The sequence below is a fragment of the Ursus maritimus genome, unplaced genomic scaffold (genome assembly GCF_017311325.1).
Source record: "Ursus maritimus isolate PB19 unplaced genomic scaffold, ASM1731132v1 scaffold_10, whole genome shotgun sequence".
Taxonomy (NCBI): Eukaryota; Metazoa; Chordata; class Mammalia; order Carnivora; family Ursidae; genus Ursus; species Ursus maritimus.
Window position 1 is genome coordinate 69,560,266 of NW_024423344.1, and position 18,147 is coordinate 69,578,412.

The 18,147-nt window shown below is 36.2% G+C and overlaps 1 protein-coding gene across 1 annotated transcript in view; it reads right to left on the bottom strand.

Moving 5' to 3' along the window:
* The window catches only part of NALCN (sodium leak channel, non-selective), a 285,252-nt gene that overhangs the window by 153,068 nt on the left and 114,037 nt on the right, over positions 1-18,147 (bottom strand). The window contains 1 exon segment of the mRNA XM_040624300.1: positions 2,236-2,403. Within this exon segment, the coding sequence (XP_040480234.1) occupies positions 2,236-2,403 (168 nt within the window).

The following is an 18,147-nucleotide window of genomic DNA, read 5'->3' on the forward strand; positions in this document are numbered from 1 at the left end:
CACAGGACTGGTGAGTAACAAACAGCACAAGGCACTCGGCACAGTGCCTGGCACATAGTAAATGCACAATAAACACCCACCAATGTCTTCATGATTACCCGGATTTGTAAGAGCCATAGAATTTTGTGAAACTTTATTTCTTCCTACAGGACAATGGTGCCCTATGTTTATTGCAGTCCAGCCACACTGGCCTTTATGCTATTCTTTGAACACATCGAGCATGTTTTCACCTCAGGACAGGTGCTGTGAGGTTCTCTTGGCCTGCCCCTTCACTTCACTTAGTCTCTGCTCGAAAGTAACTTCAGTAACTTCTCCAGAGAGGGCTGCCATGAGCAACTTATTTAAAATAGAGCCCCCCACTCCCCACCCCCACCTCTATCCTTTTTACCCTTGTTTCTTCTTTATAACATTTCCAGCATTTATTCCACATTCTAATGTATACTTGTTTGTGAACTCTTTGCCCTCTAGAATGTAAGCTTACTGAGGTGGGGCTTTTCCCTGCTTGTTCACCTCTGTCCTCCATACCTGGAACTGTGCCTGGCACGTAGTAGGTATTCAGTAAATATCAACTTGAATAAATAGATGAATAACACCAATAATTGCTCTCAGAGATAACTGATACTATAAAGGGAGTCATTTTGTACTAAACTGTTGATTTCACTTAAATATGAAAATGTGAAATTCAGTAAAGGAAGCCATGCTGCCAACATAATGAGGAAAGGCCAAGTCAGATGAGAAGTGCGAGGACCCACAAGGGAAACCAAAGTGGGCCCATGAGGAGCTAATCTGCTCAGGACAGTGGGCTCTTTATATGTGAATTTGCAAAAATCCTTTTGACACTTGAACTTCTCCAGAGATCTATATTTTAGCCACATATAACTGAGGTAGCCTTAACTATTTCATTAGAAAAATAGAAACATGGTCATGTATAGAGAGATACAAATGAAAATCACTTAACCATTAACATAAATTAAATTATTATAGGTTATAATCCAGGATCAAAGACAACACTGAAGCTGCGAACTTCATTGACAGCCTATTCTTCAACTATGTCTCTACCTATATAAGATGATTACAGCCATGCATACCAAGTTTAGATATTTTGTGAAAAATAGTCTAGTAAAAAAAATTGAGATAATGAATTATATCTCTAAGTAATCACAAATTCATGATACTCATTATTTCTATGGTCAAATTTGCATATGACTTGCTAAGCTATTCCTCAAATATTTACCATTTTAGAAGTTCCCATTTTTTCTCTCATAAACAATTCCAAAATAAATATGTTTGCATTCAAAATTTTAATGTATTTCTAACTTTTCACCAAAAAAAAATATCTGTGAGAAACTAGAGGAATTTTGAAGCCCTGAACATATTTTGTTATATGTATCCTTGCTGAAATAGATATCAGTATTTTTCTTAATTTGGTTGACTTAATCGGTTTGTAAAAGATGTCTTGGTGTTCTGATTATCAGGCATATTTTCTGTAATTACGTACAATGATTCTCAAATGTAGGTACTAAATGCTCATGCTGATTTTGTAAATCTAGACAGCAGCACCCAAGAGCGTATAATGGCATGAGTGGGAAGTGCATTTCATATCAAGAGTTTTAAACGTGTGTATATCTCTTGCCCCAGTCGCCTCACTTACGATAACCAGGCCTAAGGATATAACCCAACAAATGACAACGGATTTACGTTCAAAGATGTTGATATACTGAAAGCTTGAACCACGATATCCTCTGTGATCTCAGTACGTTTGGCAGTGATTTTCTAAATTCTAGAGGCTCAGCTTTTCAGCCATGTTTGCAGGATATTTGTTATCATTTTTGTGAATTATGTTTTCATGTCCTTTCCCGAGGTATCAGAAGTATAGAGTTTCAAGTTGTACTTTGGCAGCTGAAGTTAAAATTGCTCTGAAAATAACAGCTTTGGAATTGCCAATAAATAAAATTAGTGAAGTTGGAATGCACTTTTTGTCATCTAAGGAGAAAATTGCATCTAAAACATCTCCATTTGTTACTGTGCATTTTCAGAAGTTTGAAAATGTTATAATTTATGAATGCACTATTTTTGGTATTGAAGATGTCATTGGGCTTACCTCAAGTTTGTGTTTATTATATAACAATTATATATAACTACTTAATATAATTCCGTATAGTTGTTATAATGAGACTGGCATTTTTCTCTGGAAAGAAAAAAATTCTACAGACAAATAGACATTATTCATATTACCTGAAAGTATGTGAACTGAGAATGATAAAGATCTGGATATACATGAAGAGTAGTTCCAATGACAAGTAGTAGCTCAAATTTGTGCAGAGATGAGCTAATATATCCAGTAAATCCCAAGCACCATATCTTCAGAAGGGCTTCTAAATCAAAAAGTACTGTAAAAGCCACCTGGAGGAACAAAGAGATGGTGAAACTGGAACCTAAAGCTATAATTTATTTCAAAATATTTCATACATGTGTTAGTGTGTGAATTTCAGCTGCTATTACATAAAATGAAAAGCCCACAAGGATCTAGAGTGACATGTTATAAAAAAATGGTTTTGAAAAACACCAAAACACCGACTAGAACACGGTAGACCAAATACATCTTAAACAATCAGCAAAACATGTTAAAATGTTAAATGTTTGTAAGTGGTATTATTTCTTTATTATCCATTACTTGATATTATTTAAAAGTCATTGCCATTTATTGAATATCGTATACACAGAAAGGCCGCATTCTCCCATAATTTGTATTTTCTAAAGACAGTCTCAAAAATGCACATGGTATATTGTAAAATGACTTACATATTACTAAGCATCATTAAACTAAAATAAAAAAATGCAGATCTCATTTATGCTTTGGGCCACATAAGCAAGCAAAGAAATATGGATTCTATATCAAGCAATTTACGGGTGTGTATATACACACATAAATTAATATATTAATGTGATTTGTGTCTACATTATTAAGAAAATTAACAACGAATATTACTATATTAATAAGTGAATACAACCTTTTAACCTATCCCATTAATTCTATGAATTTGCTATTACAAACACCAATGTTATAAAATACACTTATAAACACAGCATGTTATTTTTCCTTTACTTGACCTATGGGCAAGAATATTCATTTTATAAAGAAGTTTGCAACTGGAATTAAGGTGTGTTATATAAGATTAACCTAATTAAAGAGCACAAGAATGAGTGTCAGAATAAGTCAAACATATCCCTCTGAGAAGATACCAGATGATTTAAGGAAAATAGGAATAGAGGAGAGCTTCCCTCTCTTTTTCTAGGTCGACATAGAATATCAGAATATTTTTCCACTCATATTACATTTTTAGAATATTTTCCCACTCATTTACATAATAAAGGCCATATTTGAAAAACCTACAGGTAATAACATACTCAATGGTGAAAAACTGAGAACTTTTCTCCTAGGATCAGTAACAAGACAACGATGTCCATTCTCACCACTTTTACTCAACATAGTACTGGAAGTTCAAGCCACAGCACTCAGACAGAAGAAATCAAAGGCATTCAAACTGGTAAGGAATAAGAACTAGAACAAACAATCTTAAACTCTGTATGGAATCACAAAAGACCCTGAATAGTCAAAGCAATCTTGAAACAGAAGAAGAAAATGGGAGGTATCACAATCCCAGATTTCAAGATATTCCACAAAACTGTGGTAATCAAAACAGTATGATACTGGCACAAAAATAAACACATAGATCAATGGAACAGAATAGAGAGCTCAGAAATAAACCCATGATTATATGGTCAATTAACCTACGACAAAAGAGGCAAGAATATGCAATGTAGAAAGATAGTCTCTTTTCAACAACCCCATTTGTGTTGGGAAAATTGGACAGCTCCCATGTTGGGTGCAATATCTACAATTTTTATATCTTCTTGTTGGATTGTTCCCTTTATGATTATTTTGTGTCCTTCTTTGTCTCTTGTTACAGTCTTTGTTTTAGAGTCTATTTTGTCCGATATAAATATTGCTATCCTAGCTTTCTTTCCACCTCTATTTGCATGATAAATGCTTTTCCATCCCTTTACTTTCAGTGTACATGTGTCTTTAAGTCTGAAATGAGTCTCTTATAGGCAGCATATAGATGACTCTTGCTTTTTTATCCACTCTATCACACTACGTCTTTTGATTGGAGCATTTAGTCCATTTAAATTCAAAGTAATTACTGATAGGAATGTACTTATTGCCATTTTGTTACTTGTTTTATGGTTGTTTTTGTACTTCTTCTCTGTTCCTTTCTATTCTTGCTCTCTTCTTTCACAGTTTGCTGACTTTCTTTAATGACATATTTGGAGTCCTTTCTCTTTATTTTTTGCATATCTATTACTGGTTTTTGATTTTTGGTTATCATTAGGTTTGTATCTAACATCTTAGCAATATATTAAGTTGATGGTTGCTTAAGGTTGAACTCATTCTTTTTTTTAAATTTAAATTCAATTAGCCAACATTAAGTACATCATTAGTTTTTGATGTAGTGTTCAATGATTCCTTAGTTGCATATAATATCCAGTGCTCATCAGACCACATGCCCTCCTTAACGCCCATCACCCAGTTACCCCATCCCCCCACCCCTCCCTTCCACAACTCTCAGTTTGTTCCTGGAGTCAAGAATCTCTCATGGTTTGTTTCCCTCTCTGATTTCTTCCCATTCAGTTTTCCCTCCCTTCCCCTTGAACCCATTCTTTATTACTCTCTCCTCCATGCTTTTAGGCATATGGTGTCATACTTTACATCCTCTTAGTTTATGAATCCTTTGACCAATTTTTATAGATATTCTTAAATTTACTGCTTTTGTGTTTCCTGCTCCTCTTGCTCTTACTTATGGTCTTATTTTCCACTCAGTGTCCCTTTTAACACTTTTGGTAGAGCTGGTTTAATGTTCATGAGTTCTTTTAGCTTTTGTTTGTCTGGGAAACTCCTTATCTCTCCTTCAATTCTGAATGATAGCCTTACTGGCTAGAGTATTCCTGGCTGCAGGGTTTTTTTTCCTTCAGCACTTTAAATATATTATGACACTCCCTTCCGGCCTGAAAAGTTTCTGCTGAAAAATCACCTGATAGCCTCATGGGGTTTCCCCTTTATGTAACAGTTTTCTTTTCTCTTGCTGATTTTAAAATTATCTGTCACTACTTTTTCCCGTTTTAATTACTATGTATCTTGCTGTGGACCTCCTTGGTTGATTTTGTTGAGGGCTCTCTGTGCCTCCTAAATCTGGATTTCTGTTTCCTTTTCCAAATTTGAGAAGTTTTCAGCTACTTTTCTTCAAATAAATTTTCTGCCCCCCTTTCTCTTTCTTCTACTGGGATCTCTCTAATGCAAATGTTATTACACTTAATGGTGTTGCTGAATTCCCTGAGTCTATTTTCATTTTCATTATTATTATTTTTCTCTCTCCTGTTCAGCTTGATTGCTTTACATTACTCTCTCCTTCAAGCCACTGATTCATTCTTCTGCTTCTCCTATTTATTCTATTTAGTTTATTTTAAATTTTAGTTGAGTTCTTCATCTCTGATTGGTTCTTTTTTACATTTCCCCCCTCTTTGTTAAGGGCCTCGCTGAGGTTCTCCACTCTTTTCTCAAGTCCAGTAAGTATCTTTATGACCATTACTTTAATACATTCTCTATTAGGGATATTAGTTATCTCCATTTCATTTAATTCTTTTGCTGTAATTTTGTCCTGTTCTTTCATTTGGGACATATTCCTCTGTATCCTCATTTTGTCTAACTCTCTGTGTCTGCTTCTGTTTTAGGAAAGTCAGCTACATCTCCTACTCTTGAAAGTAGTGGCCTTATGAAGAAGAGTCCCTGTAATGCTCTGTAGTGCAATGTTCCCTGCTCACCAGAACTCGGTGCTTCAAAGGTGTCTCCTATGTATGTTGTGTGTGCCCTAGTGTTACAGCTGAGCTTCTTTTGCTTTCAGTCCAGTTGTCTGCAATCATTCTCTTTGCCTGTTTTGGGCAGGGTTTGTTCCCTGTGTTGTTAGTGGGCTAGTCTGGGGCTGCCTAGGGCTTGAGTTGAATCAGACCAGGAATTTTCCAGAGATGCAGTAGCACCAAACTGTAGGGTAGTTCCCCTGTGTTGTCCCCTGAGAAGCTTTCATTGGTGGTTGGGGCCAGCAGTCAGACAAGATGTCTGTCCCCAACCCACTGCTGGTACCACAGTTGCACTGATGTGTGTGATCTTCCCCTCTCCCCATGGTAGGAGTCACTTTGGGGTGGTGCTGGCCTCTGTTGGGGCTGCTTACATACTGCCAGGCTTGTGGCACTGCTCTGGATGGGCTCCGGACAAGGGTGTATTGAAAGGGCAGGTCTGCAGAAGAATGGATGGGTGGAACATGCTGTTAGTAAATTAGGTGGAGAGTGTTGTCCCTGTGCTGGTTCCTACAGGTTTACAAGTGTCTAGGCTGGGGGTTGGGGGAGTGAAATGCACCTGCCATCTCTTTTGTTCTTGGTCTCCCAAGGACCCCTGCCCCTCTAGCACACACTCTAAGATTAATTAAAAAAAAAAACTCCTTCCCATAGACCCTAGGTGCTTTTCAAACTGCTTTATCTCCCTTCCTCCAATGGATAGTCTCTCAGGTTAATTTAGCTCTTGACCATGTCTCCACCCTTCCTACCCTCTTAAATGTGGTCTTTTCTCTCCATTTAGTTGTGGAGAGTATGTTCTGCCAGTCCTTGGTTGTTTTCTGGACTATTTACACTGATGTGGGTGTCACCTACTTGTATCTGTGGGTCAAGGTGAATTTAGGATCCTCCTACTCTGTCATCTTACCCAGAAGTCTTCAATGTTTATTTAATTCACCATTTTCCTTACTGATTTATTGAAGGGTAGTACTTCCTTGATTAGGAATCATCAGGAAAACTGGTTAAGCATTTTGCTACTTCTAAAACAAGACTGCATTAACTATCCTTATGCAATATCTGTATTTTATTGGGCTTTTATATCTACACATACATTCTCAAAGCTGGCATTGCTGAGGCAAAGGACAGGTTTGAATGTTTAAAATGTTAGAAAATACTAAGGGACTACTTTCAAAATATTACAGTAACTTTTCTGCCTCCTAGCAAGGTAGGAAAGGGTTTCTTATCTTAAATCTTGTCCTAAATACTATCACCAAATGTAATCAAACTTAATCAAAACTTTTCTTATTTGTTCATATGTGTATTGATCATTTAGATTTAGATTTTTCTTTTTAAAACAACTTTCCTGTTCATAACCTTGCCAATTTTCTATGGTGGTGTTTTGTCTTTCTTATCAGTTTTCAGAGCTGGTGATATTAAGGACATTAATCCTTGTCTGCTATATGAACTGCAAATATTTTTTCTCTGGTCAATAGTTTGATTTTTAACTTTGGTGGCAGTAGTTCTATAAGTACTTTAGATTTCATATGGTCACATATGCCTATCTTAATCTTTTTAAATTTTTTCTTTACCTTTTAAAACAAAATAGGACTTTAGAAGGACTACTATTGAATCTTCATATCCAAAAACACAGTTTTTCTATTTATTTGGACTATGTTCTTTAATAAAAATCTCCCCCATAAAGTTGTTATCATTTGCTTGTGAAATTTATTTCTATGCATTTAATATTCTGATAACTAATATAAATGCACTTTACCTTTTTTACTTATAATATTATTATTATTATTATTATTATTATTGGAGAAAAAAGCTATTGATTTACCTATAATGATTTTCTATACTGACCTTACTAGATTCTTCTAATATTTTAAATAATGCCTCCTAGGTTTATAGAAATATATATATTTCATCTGCGAATGAAGATAAGATTTTTTTTCAAGACTTATTTTGGAGTTAATTATATTAATTCATTAGCTACAATGCTACATCTGTATTCTAATACACTAATGAAATGTCAATAAGAGGGATCCATAATTTGCTCCTATTTTCAAAGAAAGTTTTCCAGCATTCCTATATAATAGTTGCAGTGGGTTTTGGTAATTAGTTGCTACCATGTTTAAGGACTTTCCTTTTCCTCCTGTTCTACTTACAGGATTTTAGCTTTTAATTCATTGAGGCAATGAAATATATCACAAGAGTCCTTGATGTTGACCATTTATATATTCCTGGAATAAATCTTAGATGGTAATGCTAACCTGCTGGATTTTATTGAATAAAATGTTATTTATAATACTTGTAGATACTGTCATATATGAAAGTGGTCTATAATTTTACTTGTACTACCATTATCAAGGTTTTGGTTAAGCTTATGCTGGCTTTCTCAAACTTCCTGTGGAGATTTCCATCTTTTGCATGATCTGTAATTTCTTAAATAAAATAAAAATTATCTCATCTTTGAAAGTAGGTACAATCCATGGGAACTCCAACCCCATGTGAGGACAGGCTTGTGCTGACACATTTTCAGTAAAGCTTAATTTTTTTCTATCCATCTGGAGTCAAGGTCAAAATTGAGGGTTTCCTCATCATATCCTTCTGAGGGTGGAGTTTTTCCTTTCATTGAAGGACAGACCTCAGGTGTTCTATGTTAGGTGGGGGTCTCTGTTCTGGCATCTCACCCTCACAGCCTCTTCTATTCTGGTTATAGCTCTTAAAATGGCAAGTTTTAGGTAACAAGCATATGCAAATGCCCTCAGAGTAGCCATTGGTGTTAGTGCCCATTTTATATTTTGCACTCACATCACACTTAATCTTTGGCCTTGAGAATATTCCTTAATCTTTTGCATGTTCTGCTAAGCATCTAAAATGTTTTAATATTTTAAGTGTCACTTTTAGTTGTTTCGTCAAGAGATGATTTTCAGCCACATTTTGGGGCAACCTTGTATGTGTTTCCTATAATCCATATACTATTTGAGTTTGTGTTTAAGCATACTCCAATTTTCTATGTCTTTTGAGAGGAAAATTCAATCTGTATATATTTAATGTGCCAAAATTAGACTTGGTCTTCTTTACGGTTTTTTGTATGTCATTGCTATAATTTTTTCTTGTCTTTTCTGACGTGGTCAAACTGTTGCTGATTTCTTTCCCCCCTTGTTAATTTGAACACTCTACTCTGGTTTTCTTGTCCCCCAGTTCAATTCCCAACTGTAAATCAACCTATCCTTTTTTTTTTTTTTAAAGATTTTTTTATTTATTTATGTGACAGAGATACAGCCAGCGAGAGAGGGAACACAGCAGGGAAGTGGGAGAGGAAGAAGCAGGCTCCCAGCGGAGGAGCCCGATGTGGGACTCGATCCTGGAACTCCGGGATCACGCCCTGAGCCGAAGGCAGACGCTTAACAACTGCGCTACCCAGGCGCCCCCAATCTACCCTTTTTATTATCGCATCAGAATGGAATAATTGTAAGCTCCTCTCCCACACAGATTTGTTTGCTCATGCATCCTTCATACCCTCGCCATCTACAAATTATGTAGCATACATCTATCAACCCATGCCCCTTCCTAAGTCCCACTTTTTCTGAGATTGTTTACACATTTACTTCTAGTTTCTTGAACCATAACTATTTTCCCCCCAAGGATTCTTGTGTGACATTTTTGTCATCTTTCATTTGGATCCAACACCCACCTCTTTTCTTTCCTTGTCAGCCTTTCTGATCTATGTCTGCTTTCCTTTGTTACTTCTCCAATATACTTAAAATTAGCATACTTTGGAGTAGTTTGCTCAGATAAATATCACAGGTTGTATACTCTCTTAAACCTTCCCTATCCAAAATTCATTTTTTCTTCCAACTTTTTATTTAAATTCTAGTTAGTTAACATACAGTGTAATATTGGTTTCAGGGGTAGAATTTAGTGATTCATCGCTTACATGTAACACCCAGTGCTCATCATATGAATACCTTAATTGATACCTTAATTAATACTGTAATACCTATCACCCACCAAAATGTATTTTTAACCTGGACATGACTATTCTTACTGCATACAGATTCTTTCCTCTCAGTGGTTTGTGCATATATTGACTCACTCCCTTCCACCCTCCGATATTGTAGATGAGTCACATTTGATACACAGTATATTTCTTTTGCTTTTGCAGGTTATTTAAGCCTGTCGAGGGGCTTAATTTTTTTTTTTTTTTTTTTTTTTTTTTTTTTTGCTGCAACCAAGGAAGGCCACCAGGATATGCCTAAGAATTTTTTTTTTCATTTAGTCTCCCTGAGATTTAGTGACTCCTTTCAATCTACTGATTTATGCTTTTCCTCAATTTAGGAACATTTTTCTCTCTCATTCATTATTACTTCTCTTTTATCCATTCTCTTTTTCCTTCAGGGGCCTGTATTGGTCACATTGGAGTGGCTGGTCTCTTTTGCTTTATCCCTCATGATTTCTGCCATTTCTTTGAGGTTCCCCCCACACACACACTTGAGCTTTGTATTAATAATTCTTTCTCAGCATCAACCATTCCTTTTTTCAGTTCTTTCTTTGCAAATTTTAGCCAAAGTTTCAGAAAGTTTGCTTTGTACCTTAATTGCCTGTGCTTGAGACATTAAAACAACAACAACAAACCCTGCTATGTCTTCCATCAATTGTACTTGTTTGGGAAACTCCTGTACCCATTCATCTTGGTTTTCTGAGTTTCATCCTCAGTTTCTGGGTCCCTTTGTAAGAGAATAATTTTTCTTCGCTTGTTCATGACTGCACATTTGTTTTTTGTTTGTCTTTTATGCTCTCTTGAGCAGTGATAAATGAGAGGTAGTAGGGGGCACTGTGATTTTTATGGTAAGTGACCTAAAAACCCATGGTCCCTCTCTGGGCATCAAGGAGGGAGTTGCTCTGTGTCAAGGCTCCTCCTAGGCTGGTGAAATCCATTTCCATTATTTCTATCTGGAAATAATTCAGCTTCTAGTGAGGTTCCTTTCCTGGCTCATCAACATCAGTGGGAGTCTTTTGGCTCTCTCTGGACCACAGGAGACCATGGGGCAGGTGCAACTCCTTTGCAGGGTCAGCCCCAGGGGATCCAAATCTCTGCTGTAAGTCCTAACAAAGAGGCCAGTTTTCTCCAGCCCTGGTTTCTTAGTCCAGGTCTTGTAAAAATATGAAGACATTGGGGAAATCTCTGGAGGAACTGAAACGCAGACGGGTCTGTCCTGAATCTGGCTGTTGTATTAGCAGAGGGAGAAGTGACAGGCACCCACACATCTATCTCTAGGCTTCACCTGTATTTTCAGACTTTCATTCCAAAGGAAAGAATGAAATCTATATCAAAGTGTCTTTTTTTTCTTAAGTTGGGAACTACTAATAAATACCTGAAATATATCCAAATAGATTGTCAGATTATATATAAATACAACTAATCACTTTACTAACTTTGCATTTGCTATTAAAAAAGACAGATGGAATGATCTCTTTAAAAGATCATAATTCATAATTAAATATGCAGCTGGATCCATTTGCATCATTATTTGCTCAGTGGGAAAATCTATATGCTTTTCAAACCCGCTAAGAGCCACTAAAAAAGGATTTAGCAAACTGTTATGTAATTATGTGTAAATACCATATTCCCACTCATTTTCCTACTGGAGTTCCTGATTCTAGTACTTGCGGGATCAAATACCTCATTTTTAACATAATGTGTTAATTATTATAAGCTAACGCTCTGGTTCTCTGAGAAATAGTAATCCCAAAGTGGTAAAATTTTAAGAAAAACGCTATACATGAAAATATATGTAACTTACTTATAACTATGGGTTACTCCGGTGTAGGGAAGAACTATGTCAGGAATTAAAGGAGAGATTTAGGAAAATTAAATTAGCTTACATGCTCATCAGCTATTTTAGTGTAGGCTAGAAGGTTTAGCGCATCTCAATTCAGAGGAATATAACAGTTTAGAAGTATCAGAGTGAGCACAGAGGAGGAAGCTGTAGCAACCCTTCTCAGTGGGTAGTTCCAGTCTGTGTCAGTGAACCGAGCCTTGACAAGTGCTGGGCAGGGAGGAACTTGCCAGGGTTATGCTGTTGGCCATACAAAAGGGACAAGGCCCTAGGGCTGCCTGCAGTTCTTAAACACCTGGAAGGAGTGTTCATAAGAATCAACTAGAAATGTGTCCAGTCTCAGGCTTTCTTCAAATTCCAGGCAGTCAACAGTGCAACCCACGGAAGGGCGGACTCCCACTCGTCACTTCTGGCCTGGGAGTGCATGCACCATTGCTGTGCCCCTCGCTCTGCAGCCCCCACATGGACAAGGTGCCCTGGGAACTTCCTCTGTCTCCCCTTCTTGCAGCACGTGATACTATGTGTGAGTGCTTACAAGATGAAACTCATCTTTTCAAGAGTGAAGTTAAGATTTGTAAGTGTGATAAACTTTCCATCAGTATTGTCACATTACTTGAAACAACTTGGAAACAATACATGAAGAAAACAAATATTTCTTTTTCCTTACAATTTTCCTAAGTCAGTGTTTTCAAATCTTTTTTTTTTTTTTTTTTTGAACACTCCCTCCTCCCCAACCAGGGGGTCTTTTTAGATATTTTGTTCCTAATCAACACCCCATATGGGATTTTAATACAACAGATCTGTTATATATCTGTCTATATACTTCACATATCTATCTCTGTTCTATAAATAGAAAGAGTAAGATTATTTTTGCCTCCCTAAGAACCAATTTTTACCCCTTTACTGGTGTTTTCATTCCCTGTTGAAAATGCATACTCTATAGATATATCTGGTTTAATGTCACCATAGCAAATCTTAACTAATATTTTCAGGAATGCAGGTTATATGAGTTCTTTTTTTTAATGTTTTTTTATTATATTATGTTAGTCACCATACAGTACATCCCTGGTTTCTGATGTAAAGTTCGATGATTCATTAGTTGTGTATAACACCCAGTGCACCATGCTATTCGTGCCCTCCTTACTACTCATCACCAGTCTATCCCATTCCCCCTCCCCCCTCCCCTCTGAAGCCCTCAGTTTGTTTCTCATAGTCCATAGTCTCTCATGCTTCATTCCCCCTTCTGATTACCCCTCCTTTCTTTATCCCTTTCTTCCCCTACGGATCTTCCTGTTCTTATGTTCCATAGATGAGAGAAATCATAAGATAATTGTCTTTCTCTGCTTATTTCACTTAGCATTACCTCCTCCAGTGCCGTCCATGTTGCAGCAAATGTTGAGAACTCATTCTTTCTGATAGCTGAGTAATATTCTATTGTATATATGGACCACAACTTCTTAATCCAGTCATCTGTTGAAGGGCATCTCGGTTCCTTCCACGATTTAGCTATTGTGGACAATGCTGCTATGAACATTGGGGTGCATATGGCCCTTTTCACTATGTCTGTATCTTTGGGGTAAATACCCAGTAGTGCAATGGCTGGGTCATAGGGTAGCTCAATTTTTAACTTTTTAAGGGACCTCCACACTGTTTCCCAGAGTGGCTGTACCAACTTGCATTCCCATCAACAATGTAGGAGGGATCCCCTTTCTCCACATCCTCTCCAGCAGTTGTTGTTTCTTGCCTTGTCAATTTTTGCCATTCTAACTGGCGTAAGGTGGTATCTTAGTATGGTTTTGATTTGAATTTCCCTGATGGCTAATGATTTTGAACATTTTTTTATGTGTCTGTTAGCCATTTGTATGTCATCACTGGAAAAGTGTCTGTTCATATCTTCTGCCCATTTTATGATTTGTTTATTTGTTTCTCGCGTATTGAGCTTGAGAAGTTCTTTGTAGATCTTGGATACCAGTCTTTTATCTGTAGTATCATTTGCAAATATATTCTCCCATTCCATGAGCTGCCTCTTAGTTTTTTTGACTGTTTCCTTGGCTGTGCAGAAGCTTTTTATCTTGATTATTTGAGTTCTTTAAGCACTATACTTTATTATTTCTTCTCTAAGTTTTTCATTTTATATTAATATTATGCCATTTCATATAAACCATAATGCACCCTCTTATCCTCAAGAAAATGACCAATAATGGAATGCAGATTTAAAAATTAGAGGACTTATTCCAAGAAACAGTATTATATTTGTTTCCAGGAAAGTACATCACTTGTGAAAATATTTTTTTAGAGTGAAAAGTATGAGAAATTAATTTAAAATGCTTGTTTTCTAAAAGAACTTGTAACTGGATTTGTGAAGCTAGCAAGTAAAACAGTAAGATGATTGCCAAATTTCTGAAGCTAAGGAGAAAAATAACCAAATGGAAAATGACATGCATAATATAAATACAATAGAAATAGTTCTGCCCTTTTAATTCAATGAATAATGTATGAACATTTATAGGTGACAAATTATAAATGAGCTGATTGTGCCATGCAGGTCTGAGAAGATAAAATGGTAAAGATGTTGCCCAAATGTAGGAAAGATATTTGAAATATATTATCCAAGATTTGTGCTGTGGTCTCTATTTCATACTTTCAAAGAAACATAATGGATATTATGAGAAAATGGATGCAAATTTGTCACAAAAGAAGATTACAGGACAAAAGTCACAAGAAATCCAATTCAGGTAACTCTCTTCTCCTAAATGAAATTCAGATTAAAGAACACCAAAATAAATGCTTATCTGCATCTCTCTAGAGGTGTCTGTAAATCCCCTGCTCTTAGTCTATAGTGTATTTTCAGTATTCTACACAGTTAAAGAGCAAACTTTTGAAATGATTTACTGAGTAGTTGAAAATGCCATTATTATATGATTTCCCTCTTAACAGGGTACTTTCCAAGTCCTTTAGAAGAAAGGACCGAAAAAGTTATTGTCAGAAGAAACTTATTTAGTGAAAATTTTCCAAAAGGGAAATTAAATTTAATGATAATCTGAAAGACTGCTGTTATGGCAAGTGAGTCACTTTCTTAATTTGGTCATTTCTTATGATTAATGAGGTGAAATACGGGTGCCAGGTTTTGTTGGAAGTAAAATAAATGGGTCTTTCATTTAATTTCATTTTAACAAACATCATAAAGCCAAACGTCCTCAGAGGGACACAGAAACAACTTTTCTAGAAAAGATGACTTTCTGAAAGATGGCAAATAGTCCACGCTTTAAGAAATCCTTTCTGCTTCAAACTCACAGCTGTCATAGAAAAGCAGGCAACCAAAGAGACATCCTGGATCTAAACAAGGTAAACCTCTCTCCTGACCAGAAATGCGGTTCTTCATTGCTTACTTCACTGTGCTAGCTCTCCCATCAATTTGTGACTTTCTTAAAAGAGGAATTTTGTTAAAATTGTTAATCTTCTGTGCATAACACTGTGTTAAGTTTCTGTTAAATGTATAGTCTATTGGATATACCTATATATTTATATATTTTTATATAACAATAGAAAAGTACTGTTCGAATTTTATTACTTAAGAGAATGAGAATATCCATTTAAAAATATAATTATGTTCATTATAAAAATGTGATTTTATGTATAATATTAATAAGTGTATTATCTTAGATCAGAATTAAAAATGAAAACTTTTACAAAAGAAAGTAAGTTTACCTTTATACATAGATAAAAACAAAGAAAAATTTTTCTTGTTTCTTGACTAATTTTAAATTTAGGTTAGTTAGTCCAAAGGAGCAAAACTGGTCTCCCGGTATACAACAGAAGCTAAGCAGCTTTAATTTATGCCTAAAGGATGTTTTTTAGACTGGAAGTTGATTCTAGTGGGTAGAGTGGTTCATTTTGGATTTTGAAATTATCCTGGAATACAGGATACTCACGAAATTGCTTCTCTGAAACCTCAGGGCCATTTGTGATCTATTTTAAAAATAAACTTTCCAAAATATTATGCTATTGCCTTAAATACTGAATCATGATAGCCCATACACTTGAATTTCTGTTATTACAGCTATTTTAAGAATTAAATGGGATAATGAATTCCTTTAAAGTACTTGGCAACCTAATAGAATCTCCCCCAAATGGCAGCCATTATTGTTGCTAGTATTAGTACATTTGAATTTAACACATAAAGATGTTAGTTGACTTACTCTCTGTTTCTAAAGCTTAAACCAAGGTTAAGCCCACTGCTTATTTTTGTAAATACAGTTTTATTGGGACACCACCATCTGAGCCCACACTCATTTTTGTACACCATTTTTGTACAACAAAAGTAGAATTGAGTAGGTGAGACAAAGGGCGTGTGGCCTGAAAAGCCCACAATGTTTATTATCTGGCTCTTCAAGAAAAGCTTTGCTGTTTTATCCATGTTCACTGAATCTGCTTCCCATGTCCTTGCCTCGGCTGGTTCTGCCCCAAATGCATGGCTTCCTCCACAGCCCTTTCCAGAAGGGGGTCCTCATGCTCCAGTGTCCCAAATGGCGCAAGTAGGATAGCACGTGGATGAGGAAGAGATGCCCTGTCTATTACTCCTCAACACTCCTTTGAGGTGTATTCCATCAGCTTAAGACATCCTCTCATCGGACTCTCCCTGTGACTGCCATCCATCAATCTCTCCATCAGTCCTTCCTACGTGTTTCTGCCTACACTCCTTCCCCAAGACCTGGCCTCATGCTGAATGACTTCAATGTCATTGTGAAGATTTCAGCCAACATCTTAGTTTGATAGCTCCTTGCCATCTTGCCTTGACTCCATCATGATGTTTGAGCCAATCACATCCATGTAACACTGAATTTTATATTTAGTTGTCCAGAATTATTCTGAAATCCTAAATCCTGGGTCGCATTTTCCAATCAGCACCTTACCTTCTCTAGCTCTCTCAGAAACACCAGCCTGGAAACTCTCAAGAGCTGGCTTAGTCTAAGTGTTGCCTTTCTCCCCTTTACGCAAGGCCTAAAAAGGGCACAGACCTGTCTAAATTGGTATCATTATGAATTTGTAGCCTCAAAATTCACCTGGGTCTTCAGCATTGGAATTGATATATCTTTAATTTGTTTTTTTTTTTTTTTCATTCTTCACAGGATCCACACCTTCCCATTTTATAGTCTTGTTATCAGGCTGGATATAGAGGTCTATATATATATATCTGGGATAACTTCAATGTTCGATCCTTGCATTAGAAATTCACCTGCAAATATTACAATTGGTCGATGTTTCCTGTGCTTTTTATGACAATCCAATCTTTGTGTGCTGGATCTGCAGCAAAATTATACCTATTTTTCAAGTGTCAGGCTGGATATAATTTCTTCATGAGCTCCTGTCATTGGTACTCTGCAGCATAAAACACTTATTGTTTACTGTCTATATTTCTGTAAGCTCCATATACCACATAGCAATTAAGCAGCGTCACATCACAGAAGTTTAATATAAATGATATTTTGTTACAGGCAGCAAACCTCTATGAAGAGGGGAATTCATAAGTGACTCCTTAAAAGTTTCTTGATACCCACATAGATGTTAACATTCAATAGGTATATGCTATCAATTCTTTTTCTGAAAAGTTTATGTGTGGGTGGATTGAATTTTTATTAGCCAAATCCATTTTTAAATATACTGGAAGAATTCTGGATATCTTAGAGAACTCAACTATATGGCAAATTGATTTTTTTACATGGAAAATGCTTTTATAATAAAAATAGTCAAATTACTATTTTTCTGTTTTTAAGTTTACTTTTTCATATATTGGATTTCTTAAAGGGTAGTTCAGCTGTGTATGCATACCTCACTTAAAAGATAAATGGGTTTCTAAAGAGTTATATGTCAGCCCATTTTTCCATAAATATGTAATCACTGAATTCTGAGATGTATTTTAGAAATAATTTTTCACAATAAAAAAGTGGTCTCTGAATGTCATTAAAATATTAAGAATCAACTATTAACAAAGCTACTCAAGCGATAAGAAGTACTATTTCAGAACTCTAGTATGGTATGTAACGTGCTAGATGCTTATTTAATCACTAAACCTACCTGCTCCTGACTTGGTATCTTTAGCGCAGGCAGTAACACCTCAGTTTCTAGTACAGAAATTATTGTATTATCTTTTTCAATTTTGCTCCTGCCCTCTCTGGGTATTGTCAAGCTGACTTGCTTACTTAGTCTTCCGAATCTGTGCTTGCTTACCCTTAGTAGGAAACAGACTAACACAACGTGAGAAAGGGAGAGAAAATGAGAGGTGGATAGGAAAATAGCAAGCTCAGAAGAGTAAGAGCTGGGGCAAAGGAGTTACCTTGGCAACGTGACACAGTGGGGAAGTCACTCAGTCTGAGGGCGACAGAAAATGAGCCAGGCAACACAGTGACCAAAGAAACAT